The sequence below is a fragment of the Schistocerca gregaria genome, chromosome 11 (assembly GCF_023897955.1).
Source record: "Schistocerca gregaria isolate iqSchGreg1 chromosome 11, iqSchGreg1.2, whole genome shotgun sequence".
In the NCBI taxonomy this organism is placed as follows: Eukaryota; Metazoa; Arthropoda; class Insecta; order Orthoptera; family Acrididae; genus Schistocerca; species Schistocerca gregaria.
In genome coordinates, this window is record NC_064930.1 from 99,471,532 (window position 1) to 99,489,423 (window position 17,892).

The window sequence follows — 17,892 nt, forward strand, 5'->3', positions numbered from 1 at the left end:
CTAATTATGACTCTGCAACACAATGCAGACACGAATTTCGGGGTCACATTACTGTTACAAAATAGATGGACGGGAATTAGTGGAAGAGTTTGCAGCCCTCTTGCTTTTGCATCCCACGAAGAAAAATGTTTACAAGGAAAAGTGAAATCAGACATTGTGTGTGCATTCTTCTTTTAAATAGGGGAAGAGCTACTGAAACTCTGACTCATGAATTGATTCTGGGTGGATAGTTTTTCTATAATTCGAACACAATTTGAATCTATTGTAAAAGCAATTGGTTTGAGAGTTGATAAGAGCAATACCAATACGAGAGACTGTACACTAATTATAGCAAGACTAGCAATCACCCTTGGGTTAGTGGCTACTGGTGATTCACACACACGTTTGATGTAGTTTTAAATCACACTTTTCATCGGTATGTGTGTTAATACAGGAAGCTTTTAATGATTTTGTGGAAGGGCTCAAAAAATTCATTAAGGTTTGTCAGAAGTATCAAATGTTTACATTTATATTTTATTGTAGTTCACCAGTACACTGCAACAACTACGTGTGATACATGTATGACGAGATATGTGGAACACGGAAAGTAGGCCAGTGTATACTTGGTCACGAACACGGAAGCACAAGCGATGACACTTACAAAAAGTTTAAATGTTGCCAGAACCTACGTAGAAAAAAAAATTATATATATATATATATAAAATATATATATATATATATAAAAAATAGAAAGAAACTTCCACATGGGAAAAATATATTAAAAACAAAGATTCCAAGACTTACCAAGCGGGAAAGCGCCGGCAGACAGGCACATGAACAAAACACACAAACACACACACAGAATTACGAGCTTTCGCAACTGGCAGTTGCTTCGTCAGGAAAGAGGTAAGGAGAGGGAAAAATGAAAGGATGTGGGTTTTAAGGGAGAGGGTAAGGGGTCATTCCAATCCCGGGAGCGGAAAGACTTCCCTTAGGGGAAAAAAATGACAGGTGTACACTCGCGCGCGCGCGCGCGCGCGCGCACACACACACACACACACACACACACACACACACACACACACACACACACACACATCCATCCGCACATACACAGATATGTCTGCTTGTGCCTGTGTATGTGCGGATGGATGTGTGTGTGTGTGTGTGTGTGTGTGTGTGTGTGTGTGTGTGTGTGTGCGCGCGCGCGCGCGCGGGCGAGTGTACACCTGTCCTTTTTTTCCCCTAAGGGAAGTCTTTCCGCTCCCGGGATTGGAATGACCCCTTACCCTCTCCCTTAAAACCCACATCCTTTCATTTTTCCCTCTCCTTACCTCTTTCCTGACGAAGCAACTGCCAGTTGCGAAAGCTCGTAATTCTGTGTGTGTGTTTGTGTGTTTTGTTCATGTGCCTGTCTGCCGGCGCTTTCCCGCTTGGTAAGTCTTGGAATCTTTGTTTTTAATATATTTTTCCCATGTGGAAGTTTCTTTCTATTTTATATATATATATATATATATATATATATATATATATATATATATATATATATTACTTTCTATGTTCCACAACAGCTGTGGTCATAAATGAATCACGTTTATGAAATTCGTGGTTTTCCTGCTATCCCATTTCTACATTCCTGAAGACAACAGACAGAGTGTGTTTAAGTAAATGCACGAAAGTGAAATAATATTGTTATGTGACTGAATACTGCAGTGCTGTCTGCACGAAAAAGAGTGAGAGTGAGATAGAGGTATTTACAGACAAGGACAGAGGCAGATATGGCCCGACCATATGAAATATTCTCCACCCCATATGGGCACGACTGGCAACACCTCACGCATACCTCGGTAACTACCTGCAGCTGCCTGCTCAGTCAGCAGTGTCGCCAGGCCATACGACTACACAGCCTCGTATTGTAGCCACAATGCAGTGATGTTTCCAGCAACAATGTTGCGGCCAACACTACCATAAAATATGGTACATAAAAATGCAGTTTTAGGTGCACTGAGAAATCCTATTACTGATACATGTGGCCGAGCAACTGACGACTGTGCACCCCCAAGAGCACATCCCTTGACATGAGATGAGAGGTGATAGACACGGTTGTAGCAATAAAAATGGATCGCTCTGGTAGGCACAAACCGTGATGTCCTCAAGACTGACCAGAAGCAATATCTGTGCCAATTAGGTGACTGCCATCTTGATGGATGTCAGTCTTACAGGTCCTGTTCCAAACTAGGGAATTCTTGTAGAACGTCTGAAATATACACTCGTTTTATTGTTTAGCTATAGTGGAATATGAGGTACAGTAGATTGCTGCACTACTGCCTGTCTTCTGTCACACTTTATCGTTTGCTCTGAACCTGACAGGTGGTATTTTTGCAAACTGTACATTTCTTTTTTTTCTTTCAGAAGTGCTAGTCCAGTAAGGTGTGCAGGACAACTGCTCTGAACTTAGGAAAATTCAGTAGGGCTTTTGCCCAAGAAAGTTCTGCATTTAATACCCAGCCTGGCACACAGAAGTTCCCAATCAACAACTACTCCACTGCAAAGTGAAAATTCCTTCCGGAGACTTCACTGTCTATTTGATGTCAGCACCTTCAACAGGCTGGCACCAAACTTTGTAGCATGCAGTGAACTCGAGTGTTGGTGATGTGATGCACATTATGCAATTTTGCCATCAGTGTTAACAGTGGAGTGACAGCACACTTCACTTCATAGTTTGCTGGACTTTTAACAGATTACACTGCAATGTACATCCTGTGACGACTGGCGATTCTGAGTCACTGCATCTGTGCGGCTGCAGTGTCGTTACAAGTAAAATTATAAATAACTTTTAACTTAACTCTCCCAGTGCCTGTTCGAAGACTGGAAGAACAAAGCAAGCTGACAAACGATGAGCAAGTCAGAAGTACTCAGCACTCAGAACACTGCAATGAGTGTAGCAATGAAGGACTTGAAGCACAGCTACAAAGTCTCGCTCATAGCTGTCAAATGCTTAGACAGTGCACACATATATTATAGCTTTCCACCATTTGATAGGGCAAGCTTTTGTAGGAAAAATTATGTTGACAAGACAGTCGTATACAACATACCAATTTGATGTATGTATTTATACTAAATACATCTGATGATGAGGCTGAAAGCCTTGAAATTGGTGATGGCAAAATAAAAAGAAGAACATTAAATGCAGTCTGAGGTAAACTTTCTTTCCCCTAATTATACATGAGGATTATATCCCCTCAACACGGTACATGTTACAATTGAGAAGTAATCTTAACAAATTACAGTTGGTAACTTTCAAACAATGACTGTCTACAGCACGGAGCAATGTATCATAGTCTTAATCAACAGTTCCAGGTTAGACCAGCCTGAAGCACATAATGAGCTCTGCCGGAAGGTGTATGCACTAGGTGTGTGGAACCAAAGTCCAGCCACGACTGTGTGACCAAAGCCGGTATAACTCCACAAAGCAAATCAGTTAACACTCCAATGCCTCGACGTGTCAGAAAATATGTAGATTTACAGCTGGACACCCACCTACACAGTTCCTTACTCTCTGCGTGCCTGAGGACCACAATCCCGAGTCTCAGTTCCTCAAAGTGGTGCCGAGAAACGTTTCTCGGCCACCAATCGCGTGTGCGAGGTCGCTGAACTGCCCCTCACGGGGAAGGGCGGTGGGGGCAGGGGTGGGGAGAGACTAATTCAATTGAATCCTGGTGGTCTCGCGAGGATCTTGAAGGACACTTGCCCCATACCGAGATACAATTTAAATTTGTACCCCCTCAGTGCCCGGTAAGACTTCTCGTCGATAACGAGAACCAGCGACGTGCCGTCGTCCGCATCTTTCCTGCTGACGGCCTTCCATTCTGCAGATGGCACGCCTATATTCTGCTTCTGCAGAAGTGCCAGAATCTCGGGGGTACCCTTCTTGCTCGCAGGTTTCGGGATCCAGACAAGAACCTTCGCCAGCCGCATCACTGCGTTGGCAGGCCCGACCTTCAGCCTGGCACCTCCCCACGGGCTGACGTCGGGTATTGTCTCCTCCAGCCACACCGCCGTCCACTTGTTGGCGCAAATGAAATACGAGGCCCCGTCGGTGCACCGAGCAGACAGGAACTGCAACGGCTGCGTGCCACCGGACAGCTCGATCCTGTCGAGCAGGGCATCCTGCAGCGCATCGTGCTGCTCCTCGGAGATCTTAACCGCCGGGAACCCTCTGCAGACGACGGCCATCCTCACGGAGGTCGTCGGGTCCCCGCACGGAGACGCGGGGCCGTCGCTTGGGTTTTGACCCGGTTCTGAATGACCGGCTTCCTCTCCTGGAGACACCTCCAGTTTGCCATTCGTCGCACCCGCGGGCCTGGAGTTTGGAACTACCTTAGCCGGAGCTCTCCCTCTCTGCAATCGTTCAGATCTGGGAATCACCTTCTCTCCTGCTGCCAGTGCCCGCTGCATTCTCAATTTGCGCTTCTGAGCTCCACTCCGCTGTCTTTTTCCACGCTGCTGTTCCTTAAATGAGAAGTTAAAATACAGACGTACGTCATAAATAAAAAGTGCAACAGATGCATAATTTTCAGTTGTTAAACATATAATAATAATCTGTAGAAATTACGAGGGCTATCCTGAAAGTAACCTCAGTTTCAACCTACCACGAGAAGCAGTGAGGGGGACAGAACAGTCACTACATTTACCCTGGTCACTAAGCTCAGCGTGGAAGCCACACTACATTACTTCTCATTCACTTACTGTATCCACTGTAGTTTAACCACAACAGCAGAACAGTAGTGGAATATTCTGTACTCTGAATCAGTGAATCACCTGATACATACGTATCTTTTCAATTTACCAATTGTCTTCTTGTCTTTTTTTGTTTTTTTTTTTTTTTTTTTGGGGGGGGGGGGGGGCAATGACAATTTTTGGTAGAAAGCTGACACTACTGATTACTAATAAGAGAATTTTGGCACAATTCTGGAATTACATTTCACATGCGGCAAAGTTAATAACGTTAGATAAAAATACATCACATAATCAAAAATTTCAGATACAGTTTGTTTCTTTCACAAAAACTAATAATGACTATGAATGTAGATCGACATTTACTTCTAAATTTATGTAGGCAAGCTTTGAACTCTGATATTAGCAGAATAATTAATAACTAAAATCAATGTACAAAACTTAAATTTTAAGCTGGTTCACTTAGGATTCTAACATAAAACACAATTTTATAGGAAAGAGCACAGATTAATTAATCAAAAATCTGTCATGTAAAACACTGTTATACTTTTATAAAATACAAAGGCCCTGTATGGTTCCATTTGTCACATTATTTCACACGAACTGGGGAAAGGCCGTATTTTTTTTGCCTTGCATATTGAAGCATAAATCGTAAGAAAGATTGTATTATTGTTCTTTTATAAATACCCAGTAACAGCTCATTCAAAGGTAACTAATGATCCCTTATATTCAATATTGGCTGCATGCATCACTGACATGGGCTGAAGTTACATAGATTTTGTGCTACAAATATCAGCTTCCTACCTTAGTTGTTCCTCAAAATAATAATTTTGAATACACAAAGTGTATTCAAAAACTAGGGTACATTTGGCAATAAATAATTCAGCTCATTAGGAAAGGTTTTCATCAACAGTAATATTTTACTATATATCAACTTTATTTTGCCGCATAATTGCCATTCACATCTCTACACTTTCTGTAACACTGCACCAGCTTCTTTAACCTCTCTCACAGGAGTCTTCAACTGGCCACTGAATAAGTTGGTAACACCAGTCTTGAGTTCATCATTTGTTACTCACCCAGCCACTTCTTCAAATGCAAAAAGAAGAAATAGTCAAGTACAATGGTACAAGGTCATGACTATATAGAGGATGCTCAAAACGTTCACAACAAAAATCTTGAATCCTCTCCTTGGTTCTGGCAGTGTGTGAAGGTGTGCTTATTGTAGTGGAGGATTACACCACACAACATTTTCCCACTGCATCAATTATGGATAGCATGTCTCAGTTCGGTGAGCATTTCACAGAATACATCAGCTGCTATTGACCCATGGTACATGAAATCAATCAAAAGGATGCTCTTTTTTCCCCAAAAATGATAGAAATCACTTTTCATTTTGAGAACAGAGATTGCTTAAACTTATTTGGTTTGAAACTTCCTGGCAGATTAGAACTGTGTGCCCGACCGAGACTCGAACTCGGGACCTTTGCCTTTCGCGGGCAGGTGCTCTACCATCTGAGCTACCGAAGCACGACTCACGCCCGGTACTCACAGCTTTACTTCTGCCAGTATCCGTCTCCTACCTTACAAACTTCCTTTCTTTCATGAGTGCTAGTTCTGCAAGGTTCGCAGGAGAGCTTCTGTAAATTTTGGAAGGTAGGAGACGGATACTGGCAGAAGTAAAGCTGTGAGTACCGGGTGGGAGTCGTGCTTTGGTAGCTCAGATGGTAGAGCACCTGCCTGCGAAAGGCAAAGGTCCCAAGTTCGAGTCTCGGTCGGGCACACAGTTTTAATCTGCCAGGAAGTTTCATATCAGCGCACACTACGCTGCAGAGTGAAAATCTCATTATTTGGTTTGTTTTGATTCTGCACTGGTGTACGATATCCATATCTTGTCGGTCGTAACAATGTGGGAAACAAATTCCATCTCCTCGTTGTCTATAGTGCTCCAAAAAGTGTCTGTACTGTGTTTTCTCTGCTCTTTGTGCTGATCAGTGAGCATTTTTGGAACCTCCCTCACACACAGTTTGTGATGTCAAAGCTGTTCAATGTCAATTTTGTAAACTGCGATTCAAGCACCATTTTTGAATTCATTAGCCAGAAAAATAATCATCAATCGCTGATTGCTTAGAAGTTTTCGGTTCACTTTTATCAACAATGTTGCTAGTATAAATACTGCTCACCATCGACATTTGAACAGCAAATTTGAAATTATTGACACCATTTTTGAATGGGTTTGTCACCCATTTTTCAGGTTCGTGTAGTAGGCACAACTCATGACACATTTCAGCAGCTCAAGATCCTTTCGCCGGCAAAAATCTTAGCACCTCCCGCACTTCACAAATGGCGGGATCTACAATTGTCTCGGCCATTGTGATCTGCTCTCATCAACTGGCAAATGATACTGAATCAAACGAACACTGCAGTTGTTTCCTAAAGAGTCAGTAGACAGGGCTGCATGTGTGAAACTTCATTTAGACTTACAGTCAGTTAAATGTTAGTCACCAGACCTTAGTTTTAGAACGTGCCTTGTATGTTGATAGGATATCAATATTAAAACTTCAAAATGAGTATTAAAATACTGAAGATCCTGCCAGACATGAAATCCACTGTGTAATACAGATTTCAGTGGCAAAAAACTTCAAAACTGTTGACATTTTTTGAAAATATTGCATTGTTTCTGGGTGGTGACTGTTACAACACGGGGGCATTCCAGAGAGCGGGCATAGAGATCCCGACGGGGGGGAAGTGAGACACATTGAAACTGCCAACCTCACCCGTGGCCAGTTACCATTCGCAAAGAGAGCAGGGTACATGGAATGGCCAGGGAATCGATGAATGGTGATTGCGTAAGAAACCAGGAGCTGGCTCCATCATATTTGTAGAGGGAGAATCCCCACTTCTGTGAGGAGATTGTCAATAGCGAGATGCGCTCCACAATGGTGAACAGGGTCAAGTATTTTCATAATGGAAGGAGCCACTGAACTGTAAACCGGACTACCACAATCTAGTTTGGACAGAACCAGGGCACAGTAAAGATGAAGAAGAGTAGCACGGTCTGCCTCCTCCTCCCCCCCCCCCCCCCCCCCCCCCGATATGTGGACCAGGAAGTGGAGAGCATTAACCTTCCGCATGCATGTAGTCTTCAAGTGGTGGATATGGGGACCCAACATCAGCATTTTACCAAAAATAAGGCCCTAGAAAAGGGACTGCACTACAACATCTAGGAGGTAGTCACCTAAATAAAGTTCTGGATTGAGGTGTGCTGTGGGTCGATGAAAATACGCGTAACCTGGGTTTTGGAGGTAGAAAACTGGAAGCCATGGGAGACTGAGTAAATGATCAGTTGGAGACCGTCCTTACCGGAAGCCACACTGATACGGGGGCAAAAGGTCCTGAGGTACGAGTACTGTATTTACTCGAATCTAAGCTGCACCTTTTTTCCGGTTTTTATAATCCAAAAAACCGCCTGCGGCTTAGAATCGAGTGCAAAGTAAGCGTAAGTTCTGGAAAATGTTGAAATGTTGGTAGGTGCCGCCACAACTAACTTCTACCGTCAAATATATGTAGCGCTACACAGGCATGCTTTGCAGGCACAGAAATAAATACTGGCGCCAAATCCTCAGCGACAGGAAAAAAAAAAAAAAAAAAACACAACCTAACTCATTTAAATCCTGTCTGCCTAAAACTACGAAACTAGAATGAGACAACAGCAAATGCGGAAAAATACAGATATCATCCCATGTTTATATTCGTATTATTCTTATGCCTAATAGTGACACAGTCAGAAATGAAGCATGGCAATTTACTAGATTTTTAAATCTAAGATGACTAATTTCAGTTCAGCATATAATGTACTAAAGAGGCGACTGCGAAGATTTTCAAACAGAGAAAATTTTTCGCTAAACTCTCGTTGAGAACATCATCTATCATACTCAGTCTAGTATTTGGTTCTTGTTGATCACTATCAAAGAAAGCAGCAGTGTAAGTAACAACAAATAGCAGTCACTTGCCATTGTTTCACTAATGAGACAATTCCTCTCTCTTTTTTTTTTTTTTTTTTTTTATTATAAGCGGCGGTAGGGCACACAAAAGCAAGCCATGCCGCGAGCGGCGACAGGCCGTAAACACTCATTATCAGAATGCGACAAACAATGCGTGACACGATACAGTAATGTATTTTCAGCTTACAACGACGTAAACACCTATAGCAAACAGTACAGTACAGTAATGCATTTTCAGCTTAGAGTGACACCTATAACAAAGAGAACGGCATTTATCAGATCAAAGAAAAATAAACAACCAATTCAAACCAGATGAGGTACGCGAAAAAGGAAGGGTACCCGTATAAATAAGGGCGAAGCACCTGACGCATAGCAATGGCTACCTGGTAAAGTTTAACTGCTAAGCGTACGACTCGAACCAAACTACTGTAGCTGTATCTTCATTCATTCGACCTAAATTGTGTCTCATATTACAATGGACCAACTTTGTTTCGATTTGAAGGCATTTGCCTGAAATGAAACGTGACTTAAAACACTTTGTTAGAGGAAATGTTCAAAATGTCCTCCGTTAGTGAGGATACGTGCATCCACCTTCCAACGCACGGAATCCCTGATGTGATGATGCAGCCCTGAAGAATGGCATATTGTATCACAGCCGTCCACAACACGAGCACGAAGAGTCTCTACATTTGGTACCGGGGTTGCGTAGACAAGATCTTTCAAATGCCCCCATAAATGAAAGTCAAGATGGTTGAGGTCAGGAGAGCGTGGAGGCCACGGTATTGGTCCGCCTCTGCCAATCCATCGGTCACCGAATCTGTTGCTGAGAAGCGTACGAACACTTCAACTGAAATGTGCAGGAGCTCCATCGTGCACGAACCACACATTGTGTCGTACTCGTAAAGGCACATGTTCTAGCAGCACAGGTAGAATATCCCATATGAAATCATGATAACGTGCTCCATTGAGCGTAGGTGGAAGAACGTGAGGCCCAATCGAGACATCACCAACAATGCTTGCCCAAACGTTCACAGAAAATCTGTGTCGATGTCGTGATTGCACAATTGCGTGTGGATTCTCGTCAGCCCACACATGTTGATTGTGAAAATTTACAATTTGATCACATTGGAATGAAGCCTCATCCGTAAAGAGAACATTTGCACTGAAATGAGGATTGACACACTGTCGGATGAACCATTCGCAGAAGTGTACCTGTGGAGGCCAATCAGCTGCTGATAGTGCCTGCACACGCTGTACACGGTGTACACGGTACGGAAACAACTGGTTCTCCCGTAACACTCTCCATACAGTCACGTGGTAAACGTTACCTTGTACAGCAGCAACTTCTCTGATGCTGACATTAGGGTTATCGTCAACTGCACGAAGAATTGCCTCGTCCATTGCAGGTGTCCTCGTCGTTCTAGGTCTTCCCCAGTCGCGATTTATAGGCTGGAATGTTCCGTGCTCCCTAAGACGCCGATCAATTGCTTCGAACGTCTTCCTGTCGGGACACCTACGTTATGGAAATCTGTCTCGATACAAACATACCGTGCCACGGCTATTGCCCCATACTAACCCATACATCAAATGGGCATTTGTAAATATTGCACTGGCTGCAAAACCACGTTCGTGATGAACACTAACCTGTTGATGCTACGTACTGATGTGCTTGATGGTAGTACTGTAGAGCAATGAGTCGCATGTCAACACAAGCACCGAAGTCAACATTACCTTCCTTCAATTGTGCCAACTGGCGGTGAATCAAGGAAGTACAGTACTGGCGAAACTAAAATGAGCTCTAACATGGAAATTAAGCATTTCCGGACACATGTCCACATAACATCTTTTCTTTATTTGTGTGTGAGGAACGCTTCCTGAAAGTTTGGCCACACTTTTGTAACACCCTGTATAAAGGCCAACTGGCCCTGCAAATGTGCAACGGTGGTGGCAGGGGACTGACTGAATCACCAGAAAGTGGTTACTGTCCCAAAGATCATTATGGGGGTGATAGGGAAGTCATGAAAACAGGGAAGGAGGTTATGAGATCGATAGCAGTAAATGTGCCATGAGCGGCACTGAAGTGGGTAGCGGGACCCTAACTGAGAGACACAAATCAACGTCAATTAGAAGATCCCTATCTGTCGAAGTAGCCCTCTCCCACAGGGGATGTTGTGCACGTAAGTCCCCGAGGAGGACATAGGGTGCAGGAGTTGCTGTATTCAGTGCAAGGAAGTAGTCTGCCTGGAGGGAGGTAGACATTGCAAACAGTGAATGCTGGAGCTGTTTGCACTCTAACCACTACTGCTTACACATTGGTGCGAAGGGGGATCCAGTCACTAATGAAATCGGTGCGAACCAAAGTGCAGACCCTTCAGATGCTATCTCGGGACTTGCACGGTTCCGACATAACGCCCAGTAACTACAAAACGTTGGAGTGTGGTCATCACAGAAGAAAGCAGAACAATAGGAAACAAGTTGTTGTGCTTCCCGTAGGTGACAATAATATTCAATGCAATTCCACTGGAATATCGTGTGGTGAGATTCCAGGTTAGACATAAAGAAGACGAGGGGAGGTCGTTTCACTCAGTCGCTGGTGTTCACCGACAAGGATAGGGTGACATCCATAGATAAGACATCAGACTCAGCTGTGAGGGGGCGAGATGACAACTCCGGGGCCACCAGGGTGATCTTGTCCTCGGACGTAGATAACACATCAGACTCAGCTGTGAGGGGGCGAGATGACAACTCCGGGGCCACAAGGGTGATCTTGTCCTCGGACTTATGTTGTTTCTTATTTTTCTCCTTATACTACTTCTCTATCACAAGTGGAGGAGGATAGGGCAAAGAGGGAGAGCAGGTTTCTGTAACACCCAAAACTGCGAGAGCGTAGGAGACCATGGGACGCACAGATGGTGTATATTGTGGCTAAGTGTCATTGTAGGCGTCTGACAACAGACGGCACAGGAAGGGGGGAAGGGGGTCCCAGGGGAAGTGCGATCACCAGCAGTTGCCAATAAAAGAGGGGCACTATTCTGAGCGGAGAGAGGGAGCAGCTCCCAAAGGAGGAGGAGTGGGAATTGTACAGGAGGAGGATGGGTAGGGGGAGGGGGAAGGGGGAAGGGAGAGGAGAAAGGGACGGGGCTGGGGTAAGGAAGGGGTAGGAGGGGGAAAGGATGCAACAGGGGAAAAAGCTCCTCAACGATGCTTGAAGGAGTCAGACGTATATTTTTGGCAAGTCTCAACACAACATAGACGATCCAGGAACTTGTACTCTTGGATCTTCTTTTCTCTCTAGTAAGCAGTGCAATCTGGTGACTGAGGAGAGGGGCGATCATAACAACTGACACACACAGGTGGCATAACACAGGGGCTTCCTTCACAGAGTGGGTATTCACAGTTACCACACAGAGGGTCCGAGATACAGCGGGAGGGTATATGCAAGCACCGAAAACACCTCGTGGGTGGTGGTACGTACAGCTCCACATAACCTTCACCTTCTCTGGGAGGGTATCTTCCTCGAGAGCCTGAATGAAGGCACCAGCATCAGTGCGGTTGTCTTTACGACTCTTCTGCACACATTGAACAAAACTGACACCATGTAGCTCCAGATTGGCCTGCATTCGTCATCAGTTTGCAGGATGAGGTCCCTATGAAAAATCACTCCCTGGACCACATTCAGAGACTGGTGAGAGGCTTTGTGGCGATGAATGTGTCCCTGTCCATCCTAGTACAGACGAGGTATCAGGGAAAGCAGCCATTGCCAGGAGTTCCTGCGCCCCAGGCACACAAGCAATGACTTCTTGGCATAATTGGGAAGGGGACAGCTCAGGTATCAGTACTGCGATCCCTGCATTGTTAGGTGGGCTCAGCCAGATGGGTACATACCAGCACCCTCCACACACAGCGGCTACACATGCTGGTGACCTAGCACGGTGAAAGGGGGGGGGGGGGGCACGGCAGTGAAGGAAGAGAGGAAGAAAGGAGGGGGAGGATCCACACTGTAGATGTTTGGGAGGGAGTTTTCCCCAAAGGCTATACACAAAAAACAGAAAATGTAGAAGTGGAGGTCAAACCCCAATCGGTGATCTAAATGCGAAAAGGATGAAAGAGAACAGGCTGGATGAAACTAAACTGGAAGCAATACAGGGAACCCCAGAGGATAGCCAGGTCAACATAAATCAGAACACGGAAAGAGAGGAAGGATGGGGCAGCAGGAAATAAATGAAGATAGGGAGGGAAGGGCATGGTGAAGGAAATACAGCCAGGGAAGGAAGAATGGGCTGTAATAGCTCAGGGCCCTGTGTGCATCTAACACTGACTCATAAAAAAAACCGCGAGCTCCTCCTCCAGGGGAAACTTTACTAACAGACTTTCTCCAGACAGTTTACATCTATATTTAAAAGTATTTCAGTTCAGCATGTTCAGTATCTCTGTAACATTCTCCCATATATTAAACAAACCTATGACCACTTGTGCTGCCATTCTCTGTATACGTCAATATTCTCTGTTAGTCCTATTACGTTCAGGTGCCACAAACTTGTTTCAGGAACCGGTCATATGGCTGATTTGTAAGCAATCTCCTTTGTACACTGATTGCACTTCACCAGTATTCTAACAATAAATTGATGTCTACCACCTGATTTACCCATGACTGAACCTATGTGACCATTCTATTTCACATCCCTACAACATTTTACCCCCAAGGTATTTGTATGAGTTGGCTGATCCCAACAGTTACTCACTGATATATTCATGGGATACTACTTTTTTGTGTGGAAAGTGTCAAGTTTTACATTTATGAACATTTAGAGTCGGTTGCCAATCTCTGCACCATGTTGAAATCTTATCAAGAACTTGTTGAATATTTATGCAGCTACTCTCAGACAGTATTTCATAACAGATAACTGGATCACCTGAAAAAAATCCTGATTGTACTATTGTCTGCAATGTCATTAATATACAATATGAACAGCAAAGGTTGCAACACAATGCTTTTTGAAAATCAAGAAATACTGCATTTACCTGGCTGCCTTGAACCAAAGCTTTCATTATGCCATGTGAGAAAAAATGTGATCAATGTTTTTGAAATTATGCTTTTTGCAACTGAGGAGGTAATTTTGTTCAAGGTATCTCATTATGTTTGGGCTCACAACATTTCTAAGATACTACAACAAGTCAATGCCAAATATATTGGAATACAGTTTTGTGGATCACTTCTACTACTCTTCTAGTAGAAGAATGTTACCTGTGCCTTTTTTTAACAACTGGGCACAGTTTTTCGTTCGAGGGACCTACAATAGATTATAGTTAAAAGAGGGACTAATTCAGCTGCAAATTCCGTACAGAATCTTATAGGGATTCCATGAGACCCTGAATCTATATTAAAATTTAACTATTTCAGCAGTTTCTCAACACCATTGACAATAATACTTGTTTCATACATCTTTTAGGGATACAGTGATTAAATTGTGGCCTTTCTCCTGGGTGTCCTTTGTAAAGGAACTAGTTTTCATTGCCACAAATGAAATTTAAGTTTTCCACATCACCTGTTAGTGATCTCTAGTAAAGCGTATTTCTTTAAAGAATCTAACTACCAGGTACAAACAGCTTCACACTGCTGATTACTTTCCAAATGACGTAATGAGTTACTTATTTTATGTCGAGCAAGTAAACAAACAATGTTTAGAAAAGGTTCAAAATTATATTAGAAGTTATCGGAAGCAACTAAATACTCTCATTATCAAAGCATTTTGAATCCGGTCAATTGTAATTACATGAAATATTAAGAATCAAATTTTTGTTGCCCCTGCACACCATTAGATAGGCAACCTCAAACTGAGAATGTGCACCATGAACCGGGTTACCAATTTAGTAATACAGATTCCAAGTTCAGCCAATATTTACAGTTTTAACCACACTCCTGGAAATTTCTTTATTACCAACATGTCACCACTGTCCAAAAACATCAAACATTCAGAAATTTTTGTATAAAGATGCTGCAAACTGTTGTCACTAGAATGTAATGTCAGAAAGCTTTGATAACAAGAATATGTCACATGTTGAAAACCTGACATTCTTACAACATTAATTTGAGCCACAACACTACACAAAAGTTGACAAAATGCCTCCTAGTATTGAAACTAATGGAAACGAACTGAAGACTGAACATTCGGTGCTGATCTGAAGTGTGTATTCAAATATATACCTTATTTACACTTTCCATAAAATTAAAATTTACTTTTGCTCTTTTATGAACAACAAATACATAACTCCATGACAAATTTTCAGAGGCAAGAGATTGAATCATACAATAAATAATGAACAAAAACTAAGATTCCTGACATTTGGGTAGCATGCTGGAATTAGCTGTGATAAAACAACATTACAGCATCTCAATGTCCTTCTTCGCTGTTCCTTCCAACTGATTGTTTCTGAAGCAGAACCTCAAAGTTATTTGTAACAAATGACTAATTTCCCACTTTTTCCAGATGAAATCATAATCCTGTGTATACAGATCAAATGCGACAAGTGAATGTGCTGTATACCAATGGTTTAATGTGCACGAAAGGTGGAGCAAAATTTTCACCATGACGGAAACCTCCGGTATCTAGTAGTTGTCAACAAATGAATAAATCCATATAAAAAAAAGTGTTTCACAACATCTCTATTGTTTTACGCAAGATGGTGACCAAACAATTAGAGAACCTCCAAGTTCTGTTTTTATTGGGTACCTGTAGTCCTTTGGCAGAACCATAAATCTCTGTGCATAATTGGTGTTCCTTAAGATGGAGGCATTAACTTACTGAATGACACTGTCATCAGTGATGAAAGGCAAGTTTTCTATGCTAATACAGATGTAAAATAGCAGTTAAAGGTGGTGGGGCAGCGATTACACAAATTTTTGCATCAGCACAAATGGGACGTATTTGAACATCAGCCTTGAACCCATACTTGGCTTCAAGCGATATGAAAAAATAGTTTGCACCCCGCGTGCTGTTATTGTGGCTGCAAGCTCAGGTGACAGGATGTTATGAAGATAGAGTTTTTCAACTCATTGCGAGAGCTGATAAATTTGAGATTCTTCTAAAAAGTTTAGTATAACTATTACAGTACATTATTTACAGTCGAACAGAGGTTGCTTTGTGGATAGTCCTCATAATATGAAACAGACCCTAGAGAGATGCCGTGGCAACTGGAGTAACTTAGTTTACACTAAGAGTCAAATTTCAGAAAAATACCTTTTCTGTCACCTCTGACACTTTGACTTCTTCTCCTTCGCCATTGATGGAACTTCCATTCACAGATAAGCATGTAGGTATCTGAAATTAGAAAGGGAAAAAGAAACTGAGGAGTGTTACAACATTAAAAATGTAAGAGACACAATTATACTGATGTCTCCCTTAAAACTTCAAACAGTGTAAATGTATCAAGATACAGTTATGTGGATTTTTCCTATAAAACTTCAAACAGCTCAATAAATTCAGATTCCCCAGTCTCACAATGAAAGTATCATATACCTCAATAAGCAGTGACACACACTGCAGAAACTGAAATAATTTTCTGCGTATATTTCTACGAGGAAGTTCAGCACAGTTACTTAATTCACGCCTAGAACACGCACAAACTAATTTGAAAGACTTCATTTGGTACAACTCTTCACGTTGCTGTAAAATCATTGGTGTATTATCAAATATCAACAATGGTTCCAGAATGAATTTTGTTTCTGCAGTGGAGTGTGATATGAAAACTTCCTGGCAGTAGTATTCAGCCGACTTTTTTATGGTTCCTAGTGAAATATTTCAGTAAAATTTTCATTCACTGTATTAATTTCATTGAATATTCCAGTGGCCGCTTGTATGTTTGGTTTTAGCTTCAAAACTGTGTGAAGTTTTGGTGGTATTGGTATTAGTTGTGGTTTAGTAGTATTGATAGAAGTTGTTGCTTTCTTAGAAGAGAGAGAATTTCGAGACCACTATCGTTAGATCTTTGAATAGTTCTACTGTTGTAACTGAACTTCGGTAATGTAGACGTTTAGTTTTTTCAGTAACTTAAAATTTTATTTTGTGTGATAAGTTTGGGTATCGTCACAGGTTTGTGAGTAGTGGGTTACGGTGTGGGATTTGTTCAAAATATTTTCTTGAAGGGGACGGGTGGGAGGAATGCAGTGGAGAAGCCAGTGGGCATTCTTGCAAGGTACTCTCCTCGGAATACAGAATCTGAAGTAGAAATAAGTTGATAGAGGAGCAGGAGCATAAGATCTATGCCCTTCAAGTGCAGTTACTAGACACAAAGGAGGAACTAGATGGGTGAGGAAGGTGAAGGGTGCTGAGGAATGGGAACTGGCAGGTGGAAAGAAGGCAACTAGGAGGAGGCGATATTCAGATAGTTGTACATTGTGGATATGTAATAGATTTGACCAACTGTCAGAGCTAGGTGGAGAGGAGCCTCTCGTAGATGTAAGCGTGGGAAACATGCAGCAGTACTCAGCAGTAGGACACCTAAGTCAGTCACGAATTCTACATTCACACTGTAGAGGCGTGGGCCAGCAGTTGAAGGAAGTGTTGGGGAATGAGGAGTGAGTACCAGGTCACCAGCATTTTGCAGGGTTGGCTACATGACTGACAGTACAGGGGAGTTATGTAGCAATTTTACAAAAGAGGATAAGGTAGTGATATAATGGGTGGAGGAGGGTATAGTCTTGATAGGGACAAGGAACATGATGTAAGTGGTGACCTGGTAAAGATATCTACTCAAAGTGGTGGCACCAATGTGCACTTTGTGCAACTGTTTCAGGGTCATGATTGGCCTCACCTTGATGTTGCTGTTACATGTGTTAACATGGGGCTGGAGAAGACACTGATGGCAGAGAGCATGGATCACATTGCAGTGATGTCAGTTGAGAATATCAAGAGATTGGGTTTCACTAGGCGTGGCCTGCACCTCAATAGGTATGGAAAGGCAACCTCGCAAACCTTATAGGTGACAGTGTGGTGAGTGGTGGTGGGATCACTAGTGGAAAAATTCCTGTAGTAGTTGGTGTTAGAGCTGCATTCATTTAGACTCAATTCAGCTGATAGGTATACCTGCTTAAGGGAAGTCCCTCTGACAAAGGAATTAGCTTCAGAAGCGGTTGGGTATCTAAGTACAGAAGGAATTAGCATATTTCATCAAT

General features: G+C 42.7%; 1 protein-coding gene across 1 annotated transcript in view; it reads right to left on the reverse strand.

The window, feature by feature from the left end:
- Window positions 1–3,167: 3,167 nt before the first annotated feature.
- The window catches only part of LOC126295096 (uncharacterized), a 52,704-nt gene continuing 37,979 nt past the window's right edge, over window positions 3,168–17,892 (reverse strand). The window contains exons 3-4 of the mRNA XM_049987352.1: window positions 15,959–16,039; window positions 3,168–4,491 (exon numbers count right to left, since the gene is read on the reverse strand). Coding sequence (XP_049843309.1) covers window positions 3,685–4,491; window positions 15,959–16,039 — 888 coding nt within the window. The 3' untranslated portion in view covers window positions 3,168–3,684. The remainder of the gene's footprint in view (window positions 4,492–15,958; window positions 16,040–17,892) is intronic.